Source organism: Papaver somniferum, chromosome 7 (genome assembly GCF_003573695.1).
Source record: "Papaver somniferum cultivar HN1 chromosome 7, ASM357369v1, whole genome shotgun sequence".
NCBI classification, from domain to species: domain Eukaryota; kingdom Viridiplantae; phylum Streptophyta; class Magnoliopsida; order Ranunculales; family Papaveraceae; genus Papaver; species Papaver somniferum.
Genome location: NC_039364.1, coordinates 215465457 through 215490279, shown reverse-complemented (window position 1 = coordinate 215490279; position 24823 = coordinate 215465457). Strand labels below are relative to the sequence as shown.

At 36.0% G+C, this 24823-nt stretch overlaps 2 protein-coding genes across 2 annotated transcripts; both read left to right on the top strand.

Moving 5' to 3' along the window:
• The first annotated feature begins 11598 nt into the window (after window positions 1–11598).
• LOC113295930 (gamma-interferon-responsive lysosomal thiol protein-like) lies at window positions 11599–12422 on the top strand. The gene is made up of 3 exons (XM_026544256.1): window positions 11599–11880; window positions 12125–12190; window positions 12288–12422. The coding sequence occupies exons 1-3, from the start codon at window positions 11599–11601 to the stop codon at window positions 12420–12422; spliced, it is 483 nt and encodes a 160-aa protein (XP_026400041.1).
• A 249-nt stretch (window positions 12423–12671) lies between these two features.
• Window positions 12672–13379, top strand: LOC113295929 (Werner syndrome ATP-dependent helicase homolog). Its single transcript, XM_026544255.1, has one exon. It carries the CDS (start codon window positions 12672–12674, stop codon window positions 13377–13379), a length of 708 nt encoding a protein of 235 aa, XP_026400040.1.
• Window positions 13380–24823: the final 11444 nt, after the last annotated feature.

The window sequence follows — 24823 nt, the reverse complement described above, 5'->3', positions numbered from 1 at the left end:
AATGATTCTCTATATTTCTTTCACAACCCTGATCCGCATTCGAAACTTAGAAAGATAGTATATTGACAATCTTGCAAGTACACTATTAATCAGCAATAACCTCTGCCCTTTACAAAGATATCTCCTTCTCCAAGTTGACAATCTTTGTAAAATTCTCTGAATTACAACATCCCATATCGGCTTGCTTTTAGATTTACTACGTAGGGGTATACCTAAGTAATTGATTGACAACTGAAAAATGTCACAACCAAGCGCTACCAAACATTCAATTCCATTGTGATTGGAACCAATACCCACAATGACACTCTTTCTGAAATTAACATCGCTCCCAGACACCAATTCAAAAGAGAATAAGATATGCTTTAAATTAAGTATCTGATTCACGTTGTCGTCCAAAAAAACTAGGAGGTCGTCTGCAAATTGGATATGGTGAATGACATTACCTCCATTGGCAACTTGAAAAACAGAAATCAACCCCAAAGAACTAGCTTTTTTGAGCATCAAAGAAAGAAATTCATCCAATAAAATAAAAAGGAAGGGAGAAATAAGATCTCCTTAAATAATTCCTTTTTGAGATTTGAACATTGGAGTAGCTTAGCCATTGATAAGAATAGAGAATCTTGCGAAGGAAATGCACCACTTGCTCCAGCTGCGCCACACATGTCCAAAACCACATTTTTCCAAGACTAAATCGACGCAGCCCCAGATTATGTTGCCAAAGGAATTCTCGAAATCCACCTTACACAATATACCAGATTTTTCTTCCCTCTTCCTTGAATCAATTAATTCAGCAGCTATTAAAATGTCGTCATTAATCTGCCTATCATGCACAAAATCATCCTGGTAATCAGAGATTAAATTAGGGAGAACCATCTTCAAGCGCTCTGCAGGTAACTTTGAGATGATTTTGTAAACCCCTCGTATCAAACTTATCGTCCTGAAATTGTGTAGCGAAACATCTCCACTAATTTTTGGAATCAGTTTCAGTTGGTGCAGTTGATCCTCCAATATAAAGAAGAAGTAGTTTCAAATTCCTTGATTACCTGCATCAAATCAGGTTTGATAATGTCCCAAGTAATCTTAAAAAATTCCAAGGTAAATCTGTCCAGGCTTGGGACTTTATTCTTACCAAACTGCCAGATAACATGTTTTACCTCTTCCTCAGTAAAAGACCTCTCAATATAAATTTTGTCCTCCACTGAAATATTAGGCATAATTAGATCATCAAATGTAGGCCTAGATGGGAATTTCTTAATAAACATAAAAGAATAAAAATCAGTAGCTTCATGCATAATCTTATTTTTATCATAAGAAATATCACCATCTATCTGAACACAATTGGTACTGTTAAACTTGTACTTATATGAGGCAAATTGATGAAGGTATTTTGTGTTACTTTTCGCATCTCTGAACCACTTTTGTTTAGCCCGTTGACCTAATTTCCTAGCCAAATCTAGAGAGAGAGATGCATTCTTATGCTTCGCATTTTATTTGTCCACGACTTCGGCATTAGAAAGTTGAGCAATTTTTTCAAAGCAATCCAGTAAATCGATAGTTTCTTCTAGAGCATTAATCTGATTTTGCAAATTTCCCAAAGACCTTTTCCAAGACTTAATGAAATATTTTAAGGCTTGTAATTTCTTAGCAAACACATAGCTAGGTTTACCAAAAAAATACAAGTTAGGCTTTCATGTTGTCAAGGAAATCAAGATGTAATAAAAGGTAATTTTCTAGCCTAAATGGAGAAACAATTTTAGCACCTGAATTGCAATTCAACATCACCGGAGCATGATAATAGATTGATCTTTTGAGTTGCAATTGAATAATTACAGGGCATGGCGACATCCAATCTTCTGTGAACAAAAATCTGTCAAGTCTAATTAACAGAGGAGGTTGCTGACAGTTAGACCAAGTAAATCTGCCGCCATTCATAGGGATTTTTATAAGGGATACTTACATTTTTTTTGAAAAATCTTCTGCTAGTAGTAATACAACCCTCAGGAAAATTCCTCTCAGATTGAAGAAGAATTGCATTATAATCTCCTCCGACTAACCAAGGATCATCAAACAACAGTCTTGCATCATCTAATTCATTCCAGAACTGCCTCTAATCACCCGAGTCTGAAGCACCATAAACAGATGTATAATCCCAAACAAAATTGCTAGAAATATTCCTGAATTTGATAGTTAAAGTGAAAGCACCCAACATGTAATCTTCCATAGTAACTACACCTTCTCTCCACATAACAATAATACCCCTTGATGCTCCCATCGGCGGCAGATGTAAGAAATTACAACTTGAGCTTCCCCGTAATGACCTAACAAGAGTATCATCAACCAATTGGATTTTTGATTCCTGAATTGAACAAATTGTGACATTGTTTCCGATAATTGCGTTGCGAATTGCAGAAACCTTTTGGTCTTGGCCTAATCCCCTAATGTTCCAGGACATTATCTTATGATCCATAAGATTCAGGTAAACCCTAGTTCCAGAAATTGGATTAAAATCAAACAAAGAATGAGAAATTAGATTATTAAGAACATCAATTCTTTCTTCGTCACGGAACAAGTCTGAAACAATCATTTCTTCATCAGAATAATAAGACCCTAAGCCATCTCCATCTTCAATAATTGGGATTTCTATATTAGTTGATGAATTTCTCTCAATTAGATTTTTACACATACTTCTAATGTTTAGATGAGTATCAGAAATACCCAAAGATTTGTTGAATTTTATGTGAAAATCAATTTGAGAGTTAATCACCTTCTCCTCATCTGTTGAAATGCATATATAAATTGTTTCTTCCCAAGTTCTAACAATACTGTCCATGAGAGTCAGATTCGTCTGTGCTGGATCTAGTGGAGAAGATGATTTGTCGAGATCCGAGTCTGTATTCTCATCTAACAGCGAAGATGAATTGTCAAGATTTGACTCAGTATTTACATCTAACGGCCTGGCATAATCCGGATCATGGACAGGAGTAACCACCGAATTGGTTGAGCCGACATCCAAACCCGGATCCAAGTTTTCAGATGCCACTCCCCCCATCTGGTCCATATTCTGATCGAACGAGCATTGGTGAATCGGGTCATGAGAACGAGTTCCCATCTAAATGGTAGGGTCGAGTTCTATATTCGAACCCCCTCCCCACATGGCCCATATTTTGATCCAATTCATCAATACGTTCAGAGTCATAAGCAGGAGTTCCCATCAAACTGGTAGAGCCGACACCCCAAAGTTTGAAAATGATTTGAGATTGTCACTCCCCAATCTGGCCCATATGATGACCCCGAACCAAACCCTATTTTTCTTACGCACTGTGACCCAGGGATATGAACCCCACCGTCTCAAAAGTCTTGGTTAGATTTAGAGGTGGCTCGGTTACCGCTTAGCTGAAAGTCAGATACCCGTTTCCAAACCCTATTCAAATTTCTTACCGCCGAATTATTAGAAGAATTCGAATTTGAATTTAACAAATTCTTCGGCGAAGAATTAGTGAATGATAATTGAAAAGCGGGGGTCTAACAACCTCACCCAATATTTCGATTAGCAATCTGTGTGGACTAACTCTAATATACTTTCTAGAGAATCAACTAGACAGTCAGACTCAATCTAGATAAAAGTATATCAAAGAGTTAATATCTCAATCTCTCGATTTGATCTATACTCAAGCAAATGGAAATCTGGGAGTCTTTATCAAATATTAGAGAGATAAACTTGGATGGTACCAAAGACCAATATCCAAGTGTCAATCAATTTAAATCAACAACCAAAGGTTGGATATTCAAATTGATTGATATTAAAGCACAACCTGTGATATTTCAATTATATAACAAAATATAATGCAGAATAGAAATAACACAGACACCAGAAATTTTGTTAACGAGGAAACCGCAAATGCAGAAAAATCCCGAGACCTAGTCCATATTGAACACCACACTGTATTAAGCCGCTACACACACTAGCCTACTACAAACTAACTTCGGTCTAGACTGTAGTTGAACCCTAATCAATATCACACTGATTCAAGGTACAGTTGCGCTCCTTACGTCTCTGATCCCAGAAGAATTCTACGCACTTGATTCCCTTAGCTGATCTCACCCACAACCAAGAGTTGCTACGACCCAAAGTCGAAGACTTTAATAAACAAATCTGTATCACAAAGAAAAGTCTACGATGATAGATAAATCTGTCTCCCACAGATAAACCTAAGGGTTTTGTTTCGTATTTTGATAAAATCAAGGTGAACAGAAACCAATTGATAACCCCGACTTATATTCCCGAAGAACAGCCTAGAATTATCAATCATCTCACAATAATCTAAATCGCATGGTAGCGAAACTAGATATTGTGGAATCAAAAACGATGAGACGAAGATGTTTGTGATTTCTTTTTATCATGCCATATCAGAGATATAATCTCAAGTCAATTATTCAATTGAACTCGTACGATAGAAAATGGCAAGATCAGATCGCTCAACTATAAGAGAAGTTGTTTCGCCTGGCTTCACAATCCCTATGAATTCTTTCAGTCGTTAACCTACAGGGTCTCGAGAAGAAACCTAAGGTTAAAGGAGAATCGACTCAAGCAAAACCAACTAGTATCACACAGGAGGTGTGGGGATTAGTTTTTCTAGTTGCTATATGTCTCATTTATATAGTTTTCAAATCAGGGTTTGCAATCCTAGTTGCCTTGGTAACAAAGTATTTAATATTCACCGTTAGATGAAAAACCTGATTTAACCAAGATAATATCTTTAAACCATTAGATCGAAACTTAGCTTGTCACACACAAATGAAATGTATTTCATTTAGGTTTGAGTAACCGTACCTAAACGTGTACACTTAGTTGGTTCACAAATAGTTAACCAATGGTTAGCCATATGAGCACTTCCATATTAACCATATTCATCTTCTTTACATAACTAGTTCAAATGACTCATAAGAACTAGTTGAAGAATTGTTCAATTGCTTAGGTCTTTATGAATAGACACAATTGAAACAAAATCGGTTTGATTCACTTGAATCAATTCATGAACAATATAGCCACGGTTTGCAAAGATTGCATTCCTTATTGATTTATTATTTAAGTTCATGAACTTCCGATTTGAGAAATATAACCAGCTTGGGTACGCGTACGGGTACGTGTACCATAGCTACAGGATTTGAGTTTAGAAACTCAGCAGAAATTTTCGGTCGAAAACTTCCGTGGGTACACGTACCTAAGGTAACTGGTTTAACAATTTGCAAACTTACAACTCAGCAGAAATTTTCGAACCAACCTGTCTCCTTCACCAATACTGTATGCACACACTTGGTTTCCGGCACATGGATTTATACACTAATGTGCGAACACGCTATATATGCTTATATCCATAGTTGGTTACGTAATCTCAACTCTACATTTCAATCATAGAAACATTCTTCTATAATGTTATAATAGTCGCTATTCACAACTATCGTCATCAAAGCTATTTTCAAGATTGAAACGTCATCATGACTTTCGTCACGGGTTAAGATGAAAAGTGGTTAAAGCGAAAGCTTACCAACACATATTTAGAGAAAAAGATAGGCGAGTAAACTCGGCTCGAAATAGCAAATGTGTATGTATGAAAACTATCACACTTATACGACTTTGTCTCAAGAGTAGGAGATAGAGTAGATAGACTTTTGAGTGATAGATAAGTTCAAGTCTCCACATACCTTTTGGTCGGATGAAGTTCCACTGGTTCCTTGAGTAGTTCTTCCTCTTCGTAAGATGATCGCCATGGAGTCTGGAGCTCAACTACACTAAGTTGTCTTAAACCGAGACTTAGCTATAAGTAGTCTAGAAATAAAGACATATAGTTTTGACAACTAAACTTGACAAACATGCTTGAGATAGAAACGCATGCGAGTTCGACCGAGCAATGCTCTAACAATCTCCCCTTTTGTCAATTTTAGTGGCAAAACTATCAATACATATGGATTACAAAATAAATAAAACTTTGTAGCTTGTCGTCCACATGCTTGATCTCCTTGGTGCTTCAATATTACTCGAAAACTTCGTCTTTTCCAAGTACTTCCAAGATTCCATAGATGTTCAATTCAGCATCATAGTTGTTGAAGATCTGTAGCCATAACAATGAGAAAACAAAAGCTCTCGATCATTATTATACAATGTCATAGTATTATTACACAGTATCAAAGTTCTTATATCACAACTTCGACAACAATACTATGGTGATATGTATCACTCCCCCTTAGTCAATACTTTCATCTCAACATGAAAACCACTCACCCTTACATAATGATCCGTAAAACACGTAAACCATATGTATTTGTAGTGTGAACTACATATTAATTCTCCCCCTTTTTGTCAATAAAATTGGCAAAGGTACGAAAACGGGATCCTAATGTTATTTCCACGGAGATGCTTCAAGACCAAAGAAAAGTACATATCAACTTGTTTAGATGCAATCATAAAGCCGAAGCTAAATGCATTCATCAAGGAGTTTATAAAGATACAAGATAACCCCTAAAATATTCCACAACCGCGCTCCCCACAAAAATATGGAAATTAAGCGCAAGTTCTAAAGAACTCTCCCCCATTTGATGTCATTCCCGAAAGAACAACAAGAGCGACCTTACTTTTATAAGAAAAGAAGGATTTCTTTGGACACCAAAAACCATAAGGAAATGATTTTGTATCTAAAAATTCTCAATCAAACTAATCACAAGAGAACCCATGATTAATTTAATCGGAATACACAACCAAATTAATCACAAACGAATCTATGATTTGTTTAGTTGGAAATGCTCACATAAGAAGACTTATGGATCCACACAGTATATACATAAAACATGGATCGGGGAAGATCAATTCTGCGGAATATACAAAGATTCATTATATCTTCATCACTATTTGCATAACGACATATAATAGACATAATCCTTGTAAACAAAATATTTTAACCTATCTTCAATCAAAGAATTGACATAATAGGCTTAATTTTTGTTTGTCAAAAGTTCATCGATCTTGTAATCAATATATGTATATCGACATATGAAAGAGATAACTTTTGACATCGTATGGGACAATAATAGTTCACGGACGCAAACACACATATCCTATAACAAATTGCAATATATAAAACCATAAAGATTAATACTGCAAACATCATCTTCCAAATCACTTTAGAATTTAAATAAATAAATCTAAAAACATTGCAAGATGAAAATGTTGGACATAGCTATGTGTACTCACAATAATGGATATTCCAAACCCTAGTTATCATTCTTAAACAAAAACAAGAATAAAAATTCTCTTGAGAAGTTTTACTGGAACAATCTATCCCAGACGGGCAATCAACGCTCGAACACTTTCAAGTTCCTCATTGGCTTCCTTTAGTTTGATCTTCACAAACTCGAGATTCTTAAAGGCAATAACAAATTGATCACACACGACTTCAAAATCTTTAAGAAAATTTCCTACCAGTTGTGATGACATCTGGACTGGTTGTCTGTTTTCATGATCAATTGCATGATAGCAATTTATAAAAACAGGGTTCTCATAAAACTCAACAATGTTGTTTCCTTCATCCTTGACTTCCTTCATGCTTCCGTCCATAGTTTGCACCATTATCTCACGAGGAACTATTGCCCTTACCGTACGAGTATATATCAATGAATAGTTTCATGATATATATATACATGTTCAAGATACATATAATGGAACCCTAGGGTTACTCGTTTAAGAAACGGTAATGGTCCAGGTACACAAACGTTTACGGTTATGAACCAGGATCTAAACCGTCTAAGCAAAGGAGCCTTAATTCAAATGGCTTTGTCAAAGGATTTTAAAGCAAGACAAGATTTTCTCAAGAGTTTAGATTGATCAATCTAAGCTTTATTATGAAAGGAAGGCCAGAACAGAATTCTTCGTAGAAGGAATCAGTTCTAAAGAATCAGATGAATATTACAACAACCATTTTCTGTCAAAACAAGTTGTATCTTGAACTCTATGTGCATTCTCCTAAGGTTGATATGAGAATGCACATTTAGAAAGTTGGTTAAGTTGTAATATGAGTATGTAGCTCATCATCGTTTTCCTTCTCTGGGATACATGGAGAAATAGCGGAAATATTTCAAAAGAATTATTACATGGAGGAAAAGTATTTTCTTGAGATAAAAGTTAATTTGGTGTTCAAATATGTCCCACAACAGTGTCAGGTTCGGCTAATACCTTTCCAACCTTTCCCGGCCGAACCTGAGAAGTGAAATTTACCTCAGGTGGTTGTCAGGTTCGGCTGACTCGATTAGATCACTTTCAAGAAGAACATCTCTCTGTAAACACTTCAAAAATATTGATTTGCAGCTCTAGGTTCGGCTAGCTCGTGCTTATGAGTTATCAACCGAACCTTCTCTATGTAGACTCAAGTCTTTCGATCTTGTTTTGTCCATAACCTTTTCGTCTGATGTCCGAATGACCTCAGTCTTTTTGCGTTGTGTTTGTCTTTTTATTCTCTTGAAGTTGAAGATAAGATCTCATTGGTTTTCATAAGTTGAATTTGGACCTTGGTATTCTCCATCAGTAGACTTCACTTTCTTAACACTTTTAGTAATTTCCACTGTTTTTGTTTGATTCATCCTATGGAAAGGCTGCACAATGGAAAACATATGTAACAAAAATCCTAACCCCTAAATGTGTATGAATTTAAGTGTTTTATTGAAAATCAGTAACATGTTCGGCTGATATGATTTTTTGAATATGAGTCGAACTTGGAAAAAAATATGGTTTGGCTGATATGATATTTAGAGTGAAAACTGAACCTAACTCTCAAGAGAAGGTTCGGCTTGTAATGAAAATTTCTTATTACCCGAACATTTAACTAGTAAGTAGGTCGGAAGTGACAAACTATAAGTTCGGCCAATAACTATTGTATTTCGAGTAAGCCGAACTGTTCATCTTCTGTAGCATACAAGTTAGGTTCGGCTGATAATTTCAAGCCGAACCTATCTCTGGTTCGCCGAACTTGGGTGAAAAAAAATCAATTTTTTGATGATTTCAACCTACACAAATGAAATTAAACATAATTTGGAAGTATACTTGTACGTTGTTAGCATTGGGTTTCTTATCGTTGTATTCATCTTCTGGATTTGGCTCATAAAAGTACAAGTTTTTCCTCACTTCCCCTTCTTCTTCTTCTCCAAAAAAACCTAGTTTTTTTTCTTCCCGAAAATTATCACCAACACAAACTTTTATAACTTAATTATCTTTCACTAATCATTTACATTAAATACTAATCAAAATTATCCATTATTATTAACACTAATACAAAAAGGATAAATTTGCCATTACCAAAATATTTGGTTAAGGGACTATTGGATTTACTATTTCCAATCCGTCTTTGTCTTTATGTCTTTATTCAGTATGCCATGAAATTTTCTTGTATGCCCTAAAACAGGGTTCATAAATTTCATGGACTAAACTACATAATTTACGTGGGCTTAAATTTGTAAAGGTGGACTAAAATCGAAAAATGGGCCCATAGTTCCGCAGATTCAGTTCAAAAACAACGGACGCGTTTAGAGTCTTCTGACCATGGTCTCCAAATCCAAATCTCTTAGGAACTTGCCTGATTTTGGAAACAAGCTTACCGGGAAATCACACGGCTAGAAAATTAATGACAACTGGAATTGGAATTGATTTTAGAAGCTGTTAAAACTTGGGAGTAAAGTTTCAATATCTATAAATACTGATCTCAAGTGTTCACTACTGCTTGCTAAATCTTAGTAGAAACCCTTGCTGTGTTCTGTTCTTCTTCAACTATCTGTGAAACAAAAAAAAACAACAAAGAAAGAAATTGAAGATTGATCTGAAAGAAAATATGGGTTTTGTGAATCAGAACCAGATGAAATCGTCATCTTCTTGTAAGGGTAATGGTAACAAAAAGAAGATCTACAAGAACAGATTGAAGGGCATTGAGAAGAAATTACATGAATTTAAGACTCTATGTGGTGTTAGGGCTTTGTTTTATGTTAAATCTGAGTTTAATAAAGATAAGAATGGGGATGGATTGGTTAGGATACTACCAGAAGACCCTAATGAATGTCAAGAGATTGTGAAGGATTTCATTAATTATGATCCAAAAACAGCAGGGAAAAGAAAAAGGGATTCTGATGAAGTTGTTGATTCAGAATGTTTGAATGATAATAAGATTAAGAAATTATGCAAGGAAGATGTTAAAGAAGAGAATCAACAAGTTAAGTTTATTGATCAGAAGTTATGTAATTTATCTATTGAAGAGATTCGAGGGATTGAAAAGAATTTGGAGCCCATGTTTGGTATGATTTCAGAGAGAATAGATCAGTTGATGATGGAGAAGAACAAATCTAGTGATCCATTGGCAAAGGGTTGTAATGATTATGATATGATTACGAGTAAGGAATCCCCCTCTCTTCACCCTGAACCAAAACTTGATTACCAATCTTCGTCATCTACAGATTTTTATAATTATGGTTCTGCTTTGGAGAAGGAGTTTGATTATGATATTAATCAATGGCTTAATCTTCCTGGGATAACTAATACCACTACTGATGATGGTATTGTGTTTGAGCCTTTTCCTGACTTGATTGACTTGGAGTTCCAGGAGCTGAATGATTATGCAGTTAGCTTTACTGATATGATCAACTGCTACTGAAGACTGGTTAGTGCAAGAAAAGACTGGTTAGTGCTGCCGACTGCTGACTACTATTTTTAGATGCAGTGACTAGTGACTACTAGTTTCCGGCATTCATAATTTCAGGTGGTGCAGTGTAATTTTTGATTCTTGAATATCTTTGTCATGAATGTAGTAACTTGTTCCAGTCTGATGACTGCTGAGTAGTACTCGTCCTCGTACTATGTTTCATTCTTGTTATCTGTGTAATGTAATACAGTAGTTTTATAGATGCACACTGACTAGTTTTCTATTGATGCAAGTCTCCTGCATTCAAAATTTCAGATGTGCAGTGCAATTTTTTGAATCAAATGATTATCTTAACTTTTTTTTGTGTTATTTTTTTTTCTTCATACTATTGCTTTCTATCTCCTTGATCAGCAGCAGCATGTAACTGTAACTTTCAACGGAATCATGGGTACCTGTTTCGAAATCGTGCAGTGGCACTGCTGTTGCTCAGTTGCTGCGACGCGTGCAGATAAAGGGACAGAGACGAGGCAAAAACAAGAGAGGTTTGCAGTGGGATTGTAGAGACTAGAGAGAGAGAGAGAAAACAGGGAGGGTCGGGGTTTCAAATATGGAGTTGAAGGAAGGTTCTTAATAAGTTTTAAACACTCCTGCTTTAAGAATGCAATGGTTTATCAGGCAAATTAGCTAGCCATCTCTAATGTATATATGGACCAGCCGCAAGGTTGATGCACCAAGTCAGTTGCTATCTCCGAATGCACACTGGTTATTTTGGAGTGTTGAATATTGAGATAGGTTATTTCCTAGCTTTCAAAGTGAGTCAAGGTAGTGGAAGAATCTCCAGAAATGGTAAGCTGAATTCCTTTATAATCTCTCATAATTCCATCCCAAATCACTGTGTAGCTTGAGATTTTTCCGTAAGCTTCTAGCCATGGTTTCTACATTTTCTGCTATCATGCTTTCTCTTGTTCTATTGTTCTCTATTCAATCTCTATGTTCATCAGCTCTTGAAGCAGCAGCGCCCTCCATACCGCCTCCTCCAGAGAAAGTTTCTCTATCCCTCTATTACGAAACGTTATGTCCTGGCTGTACAGATTTCATAATCAAAGATCTCCCTAAGATCTTCTATAAGGGACTTATTGACATAGTCGATCTCAATCCCGTTCCATATGGGAATGCCTTTCTTGACCAAAACAACAATATCATCTGTCAGGTCTCCTCTCTCTACTTCCTTTTTCTTTAAACTACAAATTCACCACATTCAATGTTGATATTAGCTAGTTAAGGAACTTGTTTCTAGTCATTTTATAAGTCACCTGGCAAGAACAAAGGCTTGTATGTGATTCACTTCGATACACACGTACAATAAACCTGCATTCCTCAAAATTTGTTATTCAGCGAGGAGTTTCCTAATGTTGCCTACTTTGATTTGTTTTTTCTTCAATGAATTTTTGTAGGACGGGCCGAAAGAGTGTTTTTTGAATACAGTGGAAGCGTGTGCAATTCATGTCTGGCCGGTTCTGGTAAGACCAATTTTGATATCTTAATAGCCTGCGAGTTACTTAGAAGATGAAGTTGGCGGCTTGCCATTTGTTTTGACTCAATGAACTAGCGATGCAGAAAGAACACTTCAGATTCATTTACTGTTTGGAGGACTACATTTCCAAGGGAGAGTCAAGTGGGTGGGGTTCTTGTTTAAGAAGAATGCCGTTACAAGGGAAACCCATTAGGCCGGTTCCTATGGGGGTTGGCTAAACCCCCCATTTGCCAATGAATCCGACTCGGATCACTTTTCCGGATGTAAACGAAAAAATAAACTGTCCTTTCTTCTGTTGATTTATTTTTTCTATCGAATCCGTTCTTGTCCTTTAACTTCCTTTAATACCAGGCCAGCTATACACAGTACCACCATTTGGGTTTATTTCTTCTCTCTTCTCTGCAACAAAACAGCTTTCTCTCCTCCATAGCTAGAAAAGAGAAAACCACTCTTCAAAACCACTCACCATGACCATCCGTACTCTTCCCAACTACTACCCAGACACACAAGATCTTTACTCTGTAACTGTTAATGGTGAGAAAATCAAAATCACTGTAACTAAGGATGCTGCAACAGTTGATCACTGGATTGAACAGGTTTACAGTGATTACAAAGATACTTTAGATCGCTGTATCAACAGAAGAGAATATTCTACAGAAAATTTCATTGTTGGTCTTGATGTGGAATGGAAACCTGCTGCTTTTGGTTCCAAGTATGATACTCCGCCGGTAGCAATATTACAACTCTGTGTTGGTCGGAGATGTTTGATTTTTCAGATCTTACGTTCTGAGAAAATCCCTAAATCTCTTCATAGGTTTCTTGAAGACGATAATCTGAGGTTTGTTGGAGTTGGAATTGAAGATGTTGCGTTTAAGCTTGAAGGTGATTTTGATGTTTCTGTTCGGAAAGCTGTTGATCTTGAGGATTTGGTTGCTGAAAACTATCGTAATAAGGAACTTAAGACTCTTGGGTTGATGGGATTGGCTAAAGTTGTGTTGCGTTCTGGAGAAATTGAAAAACCTGCAGATGTTAGTGAGAGTAATTGGAGTCAGAGATACCTTACTCAAGCACAGATTGAGTCTGCTTGTGTTGATGCTTATGTTTCTTTCAAGATCGGTAATCGTTTCCGTTTCACTTATGGACGTTTTAATGGCAGTCGCAGTGTTTTGGATTGATGGGATTATTATTATTGTTTGGGGTTTTTAGCTCATGAAGGTGTTGTTAGGGTTTTATGCTTTTGCTTAGTAGTAGTAGGAGAAGAAGTTGAATCTAGGGTGATAAGATTTTGCAATGGAGTCTAAGAGATCAAAGTTAGCAGGGTTCATGATTTATGGTTTGATTTTTGTCTCTGTATTTAGTTACAGGGTCTCTTTTGTTGATCTTCCTTTTACTCCATTGTTATTAGCTAGTAGTCTTTTATTGAAATTCAGGAGTAAAACAAAATTATCTTGCATTGCAGTAGTATCTTTTAATTTTCTGATTTCTGTTTTGATTGGAATTATTGCAAGTAAATGTGCGTTTAAGACTAAAGCAACAGATTGTGCAGTTGCCATGGATCTGTAATTTTGTAAGCACCGTCTTTGGATGTAGTAGCCTGACAAAAACTTTACAAACAACAACTAATTTCAGCTATGTTTTTAAGATGAACCCAACCATGACACCATAATGGGTGCTTCAATTTAGATAAATATACTGTGGTTATATATAGATAAATATACTGTGGTTATATATGTCGGGTTTTGCTAAGCATTGGCTCGTAGCTGGTTGTTTGGACTTCGGAGATTGTAATTAATAATGCTTCCATGGAGACTTCGGAGCATTGCCTCTGACTGAATGTTGCCTCTGAATGAATGATGGGACGATTTGATTCTCGATACTTATTTGTGTAATGTTGTACTAAGCTAATTCCCATTAAGACTACTGTGGCTACAGCTATCTGCATATTCAATTCATGCAGGTGATGACCGGGCCTAGGTACAGCTATCTGCATATTCAATTCATGCAGGTGATGTACCCGCCTAGGAAGGGGCCAACTATGGCTCCAGCCCGCTCCTTAGTTTTTGTTTCTTTGGGTACATATTGGGCTGATTTTTTGTCTCAGCTCAGTAGCTAAATAAGAAGAATGATTTTTTGGGACCATGGTTTTTTTGGGGATCATGGTTTTATTTTGGGTAAAGACATTAGAAGTAAATCTAGGTCATCCCTTATCTAGATATTTATATTAATACCTAAATTACCCTCCTGATTAATTTTGGGTGATGATTAATTAGTGTTAATAATAGTTAGTGTAATGATTAGTGAGATGATTAAGTTAAAGATAATTAGTGAGATTAAAAAATCAGATGGTTTTTTTTTTAAAGAAGTAGAATTATTGAGAGAGTAAAGTTAGAGAAGATGAAGAAGGAAAACATGAAAAACGATGGATTTTACCAACCACAACTGGAGGAAGGGTATTTGGGTACCCAGGTAGGCTTCAAACTTAGATGATGTTGGTTGAATTGCTCCAAACTTTCAAAAAAAATGAAATTTTTTATGTAGATTTGGGCCAGTTCGGTTACCATATGTCAAGAACATGTAACCGAACACACCTGAAAGTGTAGTTCGGTTACGTTTTCCAAACACGCAGATTACCGAACTCGCTCGTTAATGGAGGTTTTGGTCGTACAGTGTAATGTTCGGTTACCTAGGATAAAATGGTAGGTAACCGAACTTTGAACTTAACAGTTTATTTGGGTACATCTTGTGTGTTCGGTTAGTTCGCAAACTTCAACGCAACCAAGTTCCCAACCGAACTGCAGGTTAAAAGTAACCTAGTGTTAGAAGTTCGGTTGGTTCGCAAACTTCAACATATTTTGCGAATCAACCGAACTGGGCTTATATATGCATATATGCAATTAGGCAAACGTTCGGTTACTACGAAATTTATTTCTTGGCGAATTAGGTAGAGTTCGGTTACGAAGTTTCAAAGGTAGAGTTCGGTTACAAAGAAAACTTAACATTTTTGCGAACGAACCGAACTTGTGAACTTCTCATTATTTTCGTAAACTAAAGTTTGGTGATATCCTTATTTTACGAAGGAACCGAACTTATGGACTTGTGTTGTTCTAATACAAGGAGTTCGGTTAAAAGTATTTTTTTGCGAATCAACCCAACTCTGAGTTCTGTGAAGAAAAAATTAATTCTTGATAACCGAACTTTTCTCTGAAAAAAAACCCTCCATTAAACCTATCTGCAACTTCCATTTTCAACTCATTTTAATGATTACTTCTCATTTATTCAACCAAAAACGAATGACAAGTAATGGGTTTGTGAGAATATATTTGTTAATGTTTTAAATTAAGCTATATATATATATATATATAGTGGTGGTGGTGGTGGTTGGTGGTGGTGGTAATCGGAGGTGGTGGTGGTGATAATCGGAGGTGGTGGTGGTGTTAATCGGCGGTGGTGGGCAGTGGTGGTGGTGGTAATCGGTGGTTGGTGGTGGTGATAATCGGAGGTGGTGGTGGTGGTAATCGGCGATGGTGGGAGGAGGTGGTGGTTATATATATATATAGGTGGTTATTGGGTTGGTTTTAAATTAAATTAGGTTAAGGATATGTTAGTCATTTCAATGCTTTAGGACACCCCTTATAACTATAGGGTAGGTGGCCTAATAGGACCATGGTCCCCCCAAAAAAACCATGGTCCCCAAAAAATCGTTCAATAAGAAACGTTTTTTGGGCACCACTCCTTTTGGAGGGCAACCATGATTTATAAGGCCATCTATCCTATAATTATAAAGAATGTCCTAAAAAGTGGAGATTACTTATTCGCCCATAACCCTAATTAAGATTAAAACTAAATTAATAACCACCGAAATATAAATTTAACAAAACAAAAGCCTCCTCCTCTATCCTGGCCGCGGAAAACACATTTTGGGGGAAAAATTTCTTCTTCTCTCCTTCTTTTCAACATCGCCGTCATCGATTAATCGTCAATTCATAAAATTTTCATCGTCGATTAATCAATCAAGTATAAGAATGGCGCGTCGAAAGAAAACCCCAAGAATCCCAGGAGTAGGTCATGGATTGCCACATCTAGCAAATCTCTCAAGTGAATTTGAGATTGATAAAGAAGGGGAACTTCAAGGTGAACTCATAATCGAGTATCAAAGACGCAAGATTAACCCTGATTCGGCCAAAATGAAAATCCGTAGGTATTTTCCCACAAACCCATTACTTTTAATTCAATTTTTATTTGTTAAATTGAATAGAAATTATCAAAATATGCTTCAAATGGAAGTTACAGTGTGTTGTTCGGTTAGGAGTAGTTTCGAAAAAAAAAGAAGAAAACCTAGTTTATAGCCGAACTTCCTAAAAGGAAGAACACGAAGGGCAGTTCGATTCACACGAAATTTTAATTCTGTAACTGAATTCAGAGTTTGGTTGGTTCGCAAAAAGTTTTGAATTTTTTTTGTAACCGAACTTTGTTATTTTTGCAACTATGTTGAGTTTGGTTGTAACTGAACCTTACCATTAATGGATATATGTGGAGTTCGGTTGGTTCATATTTTTTTGAAATTTGTTTGTAACTGAACTTTATCCTTATTGCATATATGTAGAGTTCGATTGGTTCACAAAATAACTTTACTAACCGAACTCTTCTTTGGAAACACAAAATTAGAGTTGGGTTTATTCGAGAATTTTGCTACTAAACAAACTTTACTCTGAGAACTTTTATGTTGTCTCTAATTTAGTCGAACATTTATCGATTGAGCTAATATCTTTTGTTTTCTTGATTAGTGGCAAAGGTAAAAAAATCTAACCAACCTAAACTGGAAGATATGAGAACTCCCACGCCTCGAGGCAGAGTACAATGTGGTGCCGATAAGCGTGGAACCAAAAATGCTAAGTTTGGAGGGGGAGTCGTTACCGGGAGTTGTCATCCAAGATGATATCGATACAGATAATATTGACGATATAATCCAACAAGTTAATGTCTTATGTGTTCATGAAAATGAAGATTAAACTTTTAAGTTCAAACGGGCAAGTTTCGGCTAACCATGTTGAACATAGTTTTTGTACACTGTTTGGTTATGGTCTCACCTAACCAGAGTGTATATCTTGCTTATGTAAATCAGATTCAAAGATTCATCTAACAGTGGATATTGTTTGCTTGGTTCTAATGCTATGTTAGCTCAAACCTAACGCAACCTATGCTTTGAATGTCTATAAAAGGGTAACTTCAAGCAATTGGGATTTTTTAATCCCAACACTATTTTTTGGTGTGTCCTAGTTGTATTTAGAGTTGTCCTCTTCTGAACCCTTTTAGGGTTTGGCGACTACAAAGTCTTCATAGGGATTCGTGAAGCCATGTCCAGTTATCTTTCCTTGATAACTCGAGTATCCTGATCTTGATTGTTTGTTGAGCTTGCTCCATCAATCAAGATAGATAAAAATCATCAAAGTTCTCTTCGTCTCAAACTTGTTGATTCCACATGTTTTATACTTGTGAGGTGAATAATAATCTAGGTAGCACTTTGGGTTGCATAAGTCCGGATTTTGAGGTTAGCTAGACTTTCTATATTGCTATCGATTTCCATACCTTTGATCAAGTTATTTGATTGTAAAAGGAAATATATATGCTTAATATGTGGGATGCAGATTTGGTTTAAAGTCTTTAATTGATTTGAAGCAACTCTTAGTCGGTGTGACACCATCTAACGGAATCAATTACGCGGAGTCCTGCTGGGATTCAAGAGGCGTAAGAACCGCGACTGTACCTTAATCGGTGGGATACCTTTTAGGGATCAACTACATTCCAGTCCGAAGTTAATTGGTAGTAGGCTAGTGTCTGTAGCGGCTTAATACAGTTTGGTGTTCAATTTGGACTAGGTCCCGGGGTTTTTCTGCATTTGCGGTTTCCTCGTTAACAAAACTGCTGGTGTCTGTTTTATTTCTTTTTCCGCATTATATTGTTTATCTTTTTAATTGAAATATCACAGGTTGTACCTTGATTAATCTTAGTAGATACATCCGACCTAGTTTGTTGGATACGACTGGTCTTTGGTACAGTCCAAGTAATCTCTTTGTGATTAGGTTCACAAAACTTGTTTCTGTAAATGTTCTAATCGCAAGAGAAATAGATACAACTCTAGATATTATTCCTTGATTGAATATAACTCTCGGAGTTGTATTGGGTTTGTCAATACAAATTTCCTAAAAAAAAGTGGTGGTATATTTTGGTACCCCCGCGTTTTCAATTGGTATCAGAGCAGACAAACACGTTAAGACCTAATAAGTTTGTGTTTGAAAATCTTGTGGAATCTGTAGTCACGTACAAACATGTCTCCAGCTGATTTTGATTACTCCAAATGTTTGGGACTTACCTCAAAGGATAACCCCTTAGTTGATTCTTCCGAATCCAGAGGAAAAGATATCATGTTATCAATTACTAAAAATATACTTCCCTTAATTACCAATGGATTAATATTAGAATCTGAGTTGGAACTTACCCGAAGCTTAAAAAAATCTACTGAGACCATTGAATTTCAATACTCTAACACTACAAAAATATCGACTTTTAGCCACGGTTCCCTGACGTCACTAAAGCTCAGTATTTTTGTAGTGTAAAATTAGAGATCTTAAGGAAAATTTATTTCGGTATCTTGATGAGCTTGATAAGTCCCTCGACAGGGAACGTGAACTCTTTGGTTATATTGAAATCTTTTCCAACGGTATGAAAAAAATTCTCAAGAAATTACTGTTCGGGATGAAACGATTAATGAGCTTGAAGACACTGTTAAAGAAAGTTCGATAAGAGAATATCGTCTACTCAAGTCATAATCATTAGAACTGGACTGTCTTCGTGCTGAAAAAAAGAAACTTGTTACAGATCTCCTATTAGCTCAGAAATAATGTACCTCCTTGATAAAGGAAAACCCTATTTAAAAAAGTAATTTTTCCTCTTTGACTGAGGTTACTGTCCCTGTGACGTTACCCAACATTGAGAAAGTTACTTCAGAAAAGATGTCCAGTAAGAAACATTTACGAAGTCTGCCAGCATCTTATGAAGCTACTAGTAGTCTAGTAGAGACAACACAACTAAGGCATTTATCCCGCAAATCTGTTCACACTGCGGAAAGAAGAATCATATTGCTTTAAATTGTTATTCTAGAAAGAAACAAATTTTTGATCTTCAAAATTTGCTTAACTTTGCAATTAAAGAGGTAAAAAATCTGACTGCAATAGGTTTTATTTCTATAAATAACCAGGAAACTTATGGAAAAATAATCAGGGTTATTCCTGATGAAAGTTTCATAAGTACAATCACTTTCATAGTAAAGTGTGTTAGAGCACTGCTCGGTCGAACTCGCAAGCGTTGATATCTCAAGCTTGTTTGTCAAGTTTAGTTTCTAAAACTATAAGTCTTGATTTCTAGTCTCCTAATAGCTAAGTCTCGGACTAGGATAAAAAGTGTAGTTGAGCTCTAGACTCCACGGTGTTCATCATGCAAAGACAAAGAACTACTCAAGGAACTGGTGGAACTTCATCGACTAAAAGGTATGTGGAGACTTGAACTTATATATCACTCAAAAGTCTACTTTATCTCATATCTTGAGACAAAAGTCGTATTGCTATATAGACTATGATTATACATATGTACTATTTCGAACTGAGTTTATCTCGCTTATCTATTTTTCAAAATATGTATTGGTAAGCTTTCGGTTTGGCCAAGTTCATCTTTACTAGTGACGAAAGTCATATTAGTTTCAATTACTTGAAAATCGCTTTGACGAAAAATAGTTTGTGAACAACAACTATATAACGTCCTCTAAGAATGTTTCAATGATTGAAATGAGAGTTTAGAATACATAACCATGGTTGGATATAAACATTGTGAGACAACTCATATGTGTGTAAATCCAATATCCTTGAACCAAAGTATGCGTACTTTGCTGCTCAGGATAACCGGAACTAAAGTCTGCGTACCAGTACACGTACTGCCGGAAGTTCACATCCCGTGAATTTCTGCTGGAGTTTGTGAACTGAAAACAAACTTAATCCGGGTACTGAAGTCCGCGTACCAGTATGCATACTTAAGTAGGTTATTTTCTAAAAACAGTTTAATTCGTCAACTAAGATATTTATATATTAAGGAATGCAATCTTTGCAAACTGTGGCTATAATTTTTATGAATCGATTCGAGTGAATCAAAACTGTTTTTGTTTCGATTGTGTCTTGTATACTTCTATGACATCTAAGCAATTGAACAACTCTCTAACTAGTTCATTTGGGTCATTTGAACTAGTTGTGGTAAAGAAGAATAAGGTTGATATGAAAGTACTCATATGGCCAATCTATGGTTAACTCCCGTTGAACCAACGACTTGTACACGTTTAGGTACGGTTACTCAAACCTAGATGAAGTTACATTTCATGTGTGTATAACAAGCTAAGTTAGATCGAACGGTTGAAACATATTAGCTTGAATCTAATCAAGTTTTCATCTAACGGTGAATACTGAATGCTTTGTTACCAAGGTAACTTAGATTACAAACCTTGATTTGAAGACTATATAAAGGAAAACTCTAACAACTGGGAAACCTAATCACCACACCTCCTGTGTGATACTAGTTGTAAGCTAGAGTCGATTCTCCTTTAACCTTAGGTTTCTATCGAGACCCTATAGGTTAACGACTTAAAGACTTCATTGGAATTTTGAAGCCAGACCCAACTATTTTCTCTATAGTTGCGTGATCTGATCTTGCTATTTCTATCGTATTTGAGTACAATCGTAAGGATTGGCTTGAGATTAATTTCTCCGATAGGCAAGATATAAAAGTAGTCACAAACTCTCCGTCTCATCGTTAGTGATTCCACAATATCTTGTTTCGCTAGTCGATTAAGATTATTGTGAGGTGATTGATATTTCTAGGCTGTTCTTCGGGAATATAAGTCCGGTATATCAATTGGTTCCTGCTCACCTTGATTTATCAAAAGACAAAACAAAACTCGTAGGTATTTCTGTGGGAGACAGATTTATCTATTCATTTATACTTTTCTGTGTGATACAGATTTGTTTATTAAAGTCTTCGAATTTGGGTCGTAGAAACTCTTAGTTGTGGGTGAGATCATCTAAGGAAATCAAGTGTGTAGTATCCTGCTGGGATCAGAGACGCAAGGAGCGCAATTGTACCTTGGATCAGTGTGAGATTGATTGGGGTTGAACTACAGTCCAGACCGAAGTTAGTTTGTAGTAGGCTAGTGTCTGTAGCGGCTTAATACAGTGTGTGTTCAATCTGGACTATGTCCCAGGGTTTTTCTGCATTTGCGGTTTCCTGGTTTTCTGTGTTATTTCTTTTCCGCATAATATTTTGTTATATAATTGAAATATCACAGGTTGTGCGTTGAATCGATCAATTGGGAAATCCAACCTTTGGTTATTGATTGTAATTGATTGATCCTTGAACATTGGACTTTGGTACCGTTCAAGTGATTTCTCTTGTATTCAATTAGACTCGCAGATTTCTATTTGCTTGAGTAAGTATTGAATCGAGAAATTGAGATATAACTCTTGGATATACTTTTTATAAGATTGAGTTTGACTGTTTAGTTGATTCTCTTAAAAGTATATTGGAGTTTGTCCATACAGATTGCTAAGCGAAATATTGGGTGTGGTTGTTAGACCCCCGCTTTTTCAATTGGTATCAGAGCAGGAAAATACGTTTAAAGACTTTATAAGTCTGTGTTTGTAGCGATCTTACTCTATGGACAGGAATTCTATCTCCATAAACGTACCACCAGTCTTCGATGGCTCAAACTACTTATGGTGGAAAATCCCTATACGTGCTTTTCTTCAAGCTCGTGATTTTCAAAAATGGGTACGTGTTGTTAATGGCTATGATCCTCCGGTTAATACAGAAGGCGATGTATCTATACCTAAGGATATTGGTAGATATAGTCCAGAAGAAATCCTTGTTGCAAAGCAAAATTTTGACGGTTTAAATACTATCGTACATGCCATTACCCCAGATCTTTAGCATCATGTGACTATGTGCACAAAGTCTAAAGAATCCTGGGATATCTTAGAAACTGTATTTGAAGGGAATACCAGTGAAAAAGAAGCTAGGCTTCAAAACCTAAATTCTGATTGGGAAAACCTTCGTACGACAGATGAAGAAATATTTGATGAGTTTAATCACAAAGTTTCTGAAATTGTTAGTGCATCTTTTGCATTGGGTAAGACTATTCCTGAAAAGGACATTGTGATGAAAATTCTCAGAACATTTCCATCTAGATACGATTCTAAGAAGCATGCCATCGTTGAAGGAAATAATCTCGCAACGCTCTCCAGAAATACTCTGTTTGGGAAGCTCAAGATCTTTGATCATGAGCATGCATCCAAATATGGTAAGGATGTTGCTTTCAAAGCACAAAAGAACGCTAAATTATTTGATAAAAGTAAAAGTGTTTGCATCTATGAAGATGATCTTTCTGAGGCTGATTCATCAGATGAAGATCTTGACAAGTCAGTCTCGTTGATCACTACACAGTTTAGGGATCTTCTTTTGAAGAGAAGTAAACGGTTCTCCAGAGATAATTTCAGGTCATCAGTTAAGCCCCGTAATCGTGTTCCTCCTAAAAACAGGGATAATGATGAGACTGATAACGAGGATATGCCTCAGTGCTTAAGTGTAGAGGTTTTGGTCATTTTGCAAATGAGTGTCCAAATCGTAAAAAATACACTAGGAACAAAGGTCTTGCTGCAACTCTTGATGAAACGTCTGACAACTATGATTCTAATGAAGACGAAAAATCAAGTGTTGCACTTTTGTGTGAAAATATTGATTTTGATAAAAGTAGCAATACATACATCAATCTTGATATTATTTCAGAAGAGAACTCAACCAATTTGGAAGAAAAAATTGACCTTTCCGTTGGAAACTCTCTATCTAATATTTCAGGTTCTACTGTGTGTCTAACAGCTTGCACATCTCGGATACCTGAATCATACTCCAGGTTGACATGCTCATATTGTTCACTCAAGGGTCATGAATTATCTAAGTGTTACAAGTACAAACACAAATTGGGACATGTCAACAAACTTCAACGAATAGCAAATCGATTAGCAAACAAGCTTAAACTTGTTCAAAAGAACGCAGAGGTATGTAAGATTTTATCTTCGTCAAATAAGTTAGTTTCCAAGGATAAGACAAGACCATTGGAAAGAAAGTTATGGTCTGAAAACTATGAGAAACAGGGTTCTGTGAATTCCGATAAAAAAGATGCGATGAACAGATTATTGTTCATCCCAGCACAACTTAAATTGTGTTGGTTAGTGCATCTTGTCTCATGTGCCTGATTAAAAGAGACAAGATTCTGCACATCACAGATTTTTGAAAAAGAAAAATGGTTTTAAATTTGTTTTCTTTTCTTTATGAGCTTTTCCTGGTTTTGCAAGATTGGAATTTTTCCATATCTAATTGATATTGGAAAGGTCTTCCCTAGTTAATCAATAAAAGAAGGTTAAAATTGACAATTCAGCCTTTTATAGGGTATGAGTTGTGCGTACGTGAATCCTTTGAAGTGTATAAAGGTTCCGTAACCCTATATTCATTTTTTCCTTCCCTGAAACTCTTTTTTAACTTAAAACAACTTGTTGAAGTGTGATCTCCTCTCACAAATCCTTACGCTTATGGATACTCCAAGCATCAGGTCTTCTGATGGAAAAGATGTTAATGATTGTTAATCCATCAATCATGAAGGAAAAAGAAAGATCTCCCTTACCTCCAACTTTGAAAAGAAAAAGAAGGAATGTGAGGAAGCCAAGAGTTGTTCCTTCAAATTCTCAGAAGTTTTCTGATGTTCTTGAAGAGTTGAAGGAGACAAGAAAGGAGATTCAACAAATAAAGGATTGTGTCTTGAGAACTCTTGAGATTCAGAAGGCACTGGTTCGACATCTTCAGCCTAGAAGGTTTGTTGGAATTGACTCCTTTCTTCACAAACCATATGTTACCATGGATGATGATGACAAGGAGTTTGGGGACGATAAAGAATTTTTCAAAGGTCTTAATGTCTAGGAAACTTCTAATGAGAAGTTTATTCTTGTATTTTTTAGAAGGATTACTAGGGTTTGGAATAACCATTATTGCGATTACATATAGCTATGTCCAACGATTTCATCTTTTTTTTTTTTTAGATTTATTTACTTAAATTCTAAAGTTGTTTGGAAGATGATTTTGCAGTATTAATCTTTATGATTTTATATATTGCAATTTGTTATGGGATATGTGTGCTTGCGTCCGTGAACTATGATTGTCCCATACATGGTCAAAGGTTAAGTCTTTCGTATGTTGATATGCAAGTATTGATAAAGGATTGAATAAACTTTTGACAAAACAAAAGATAATCCTATTATATGTCATTATGCAAATAATGATGGAAGATAGGATGAGCTTTTGTTTACAAAGATTATGTCTATTATATGTCATTGTCCAAATAGTGATGAGAAATAGAATGAATCTTTGTCTATTTCACAGTATTGATCTTCCCTGATCCACATTTTTATGTATGTATTGTACGGCTCCATAAGTTCTCTTATGTTGAGCATTTCCGATTAAATTAATCATGGGTTCT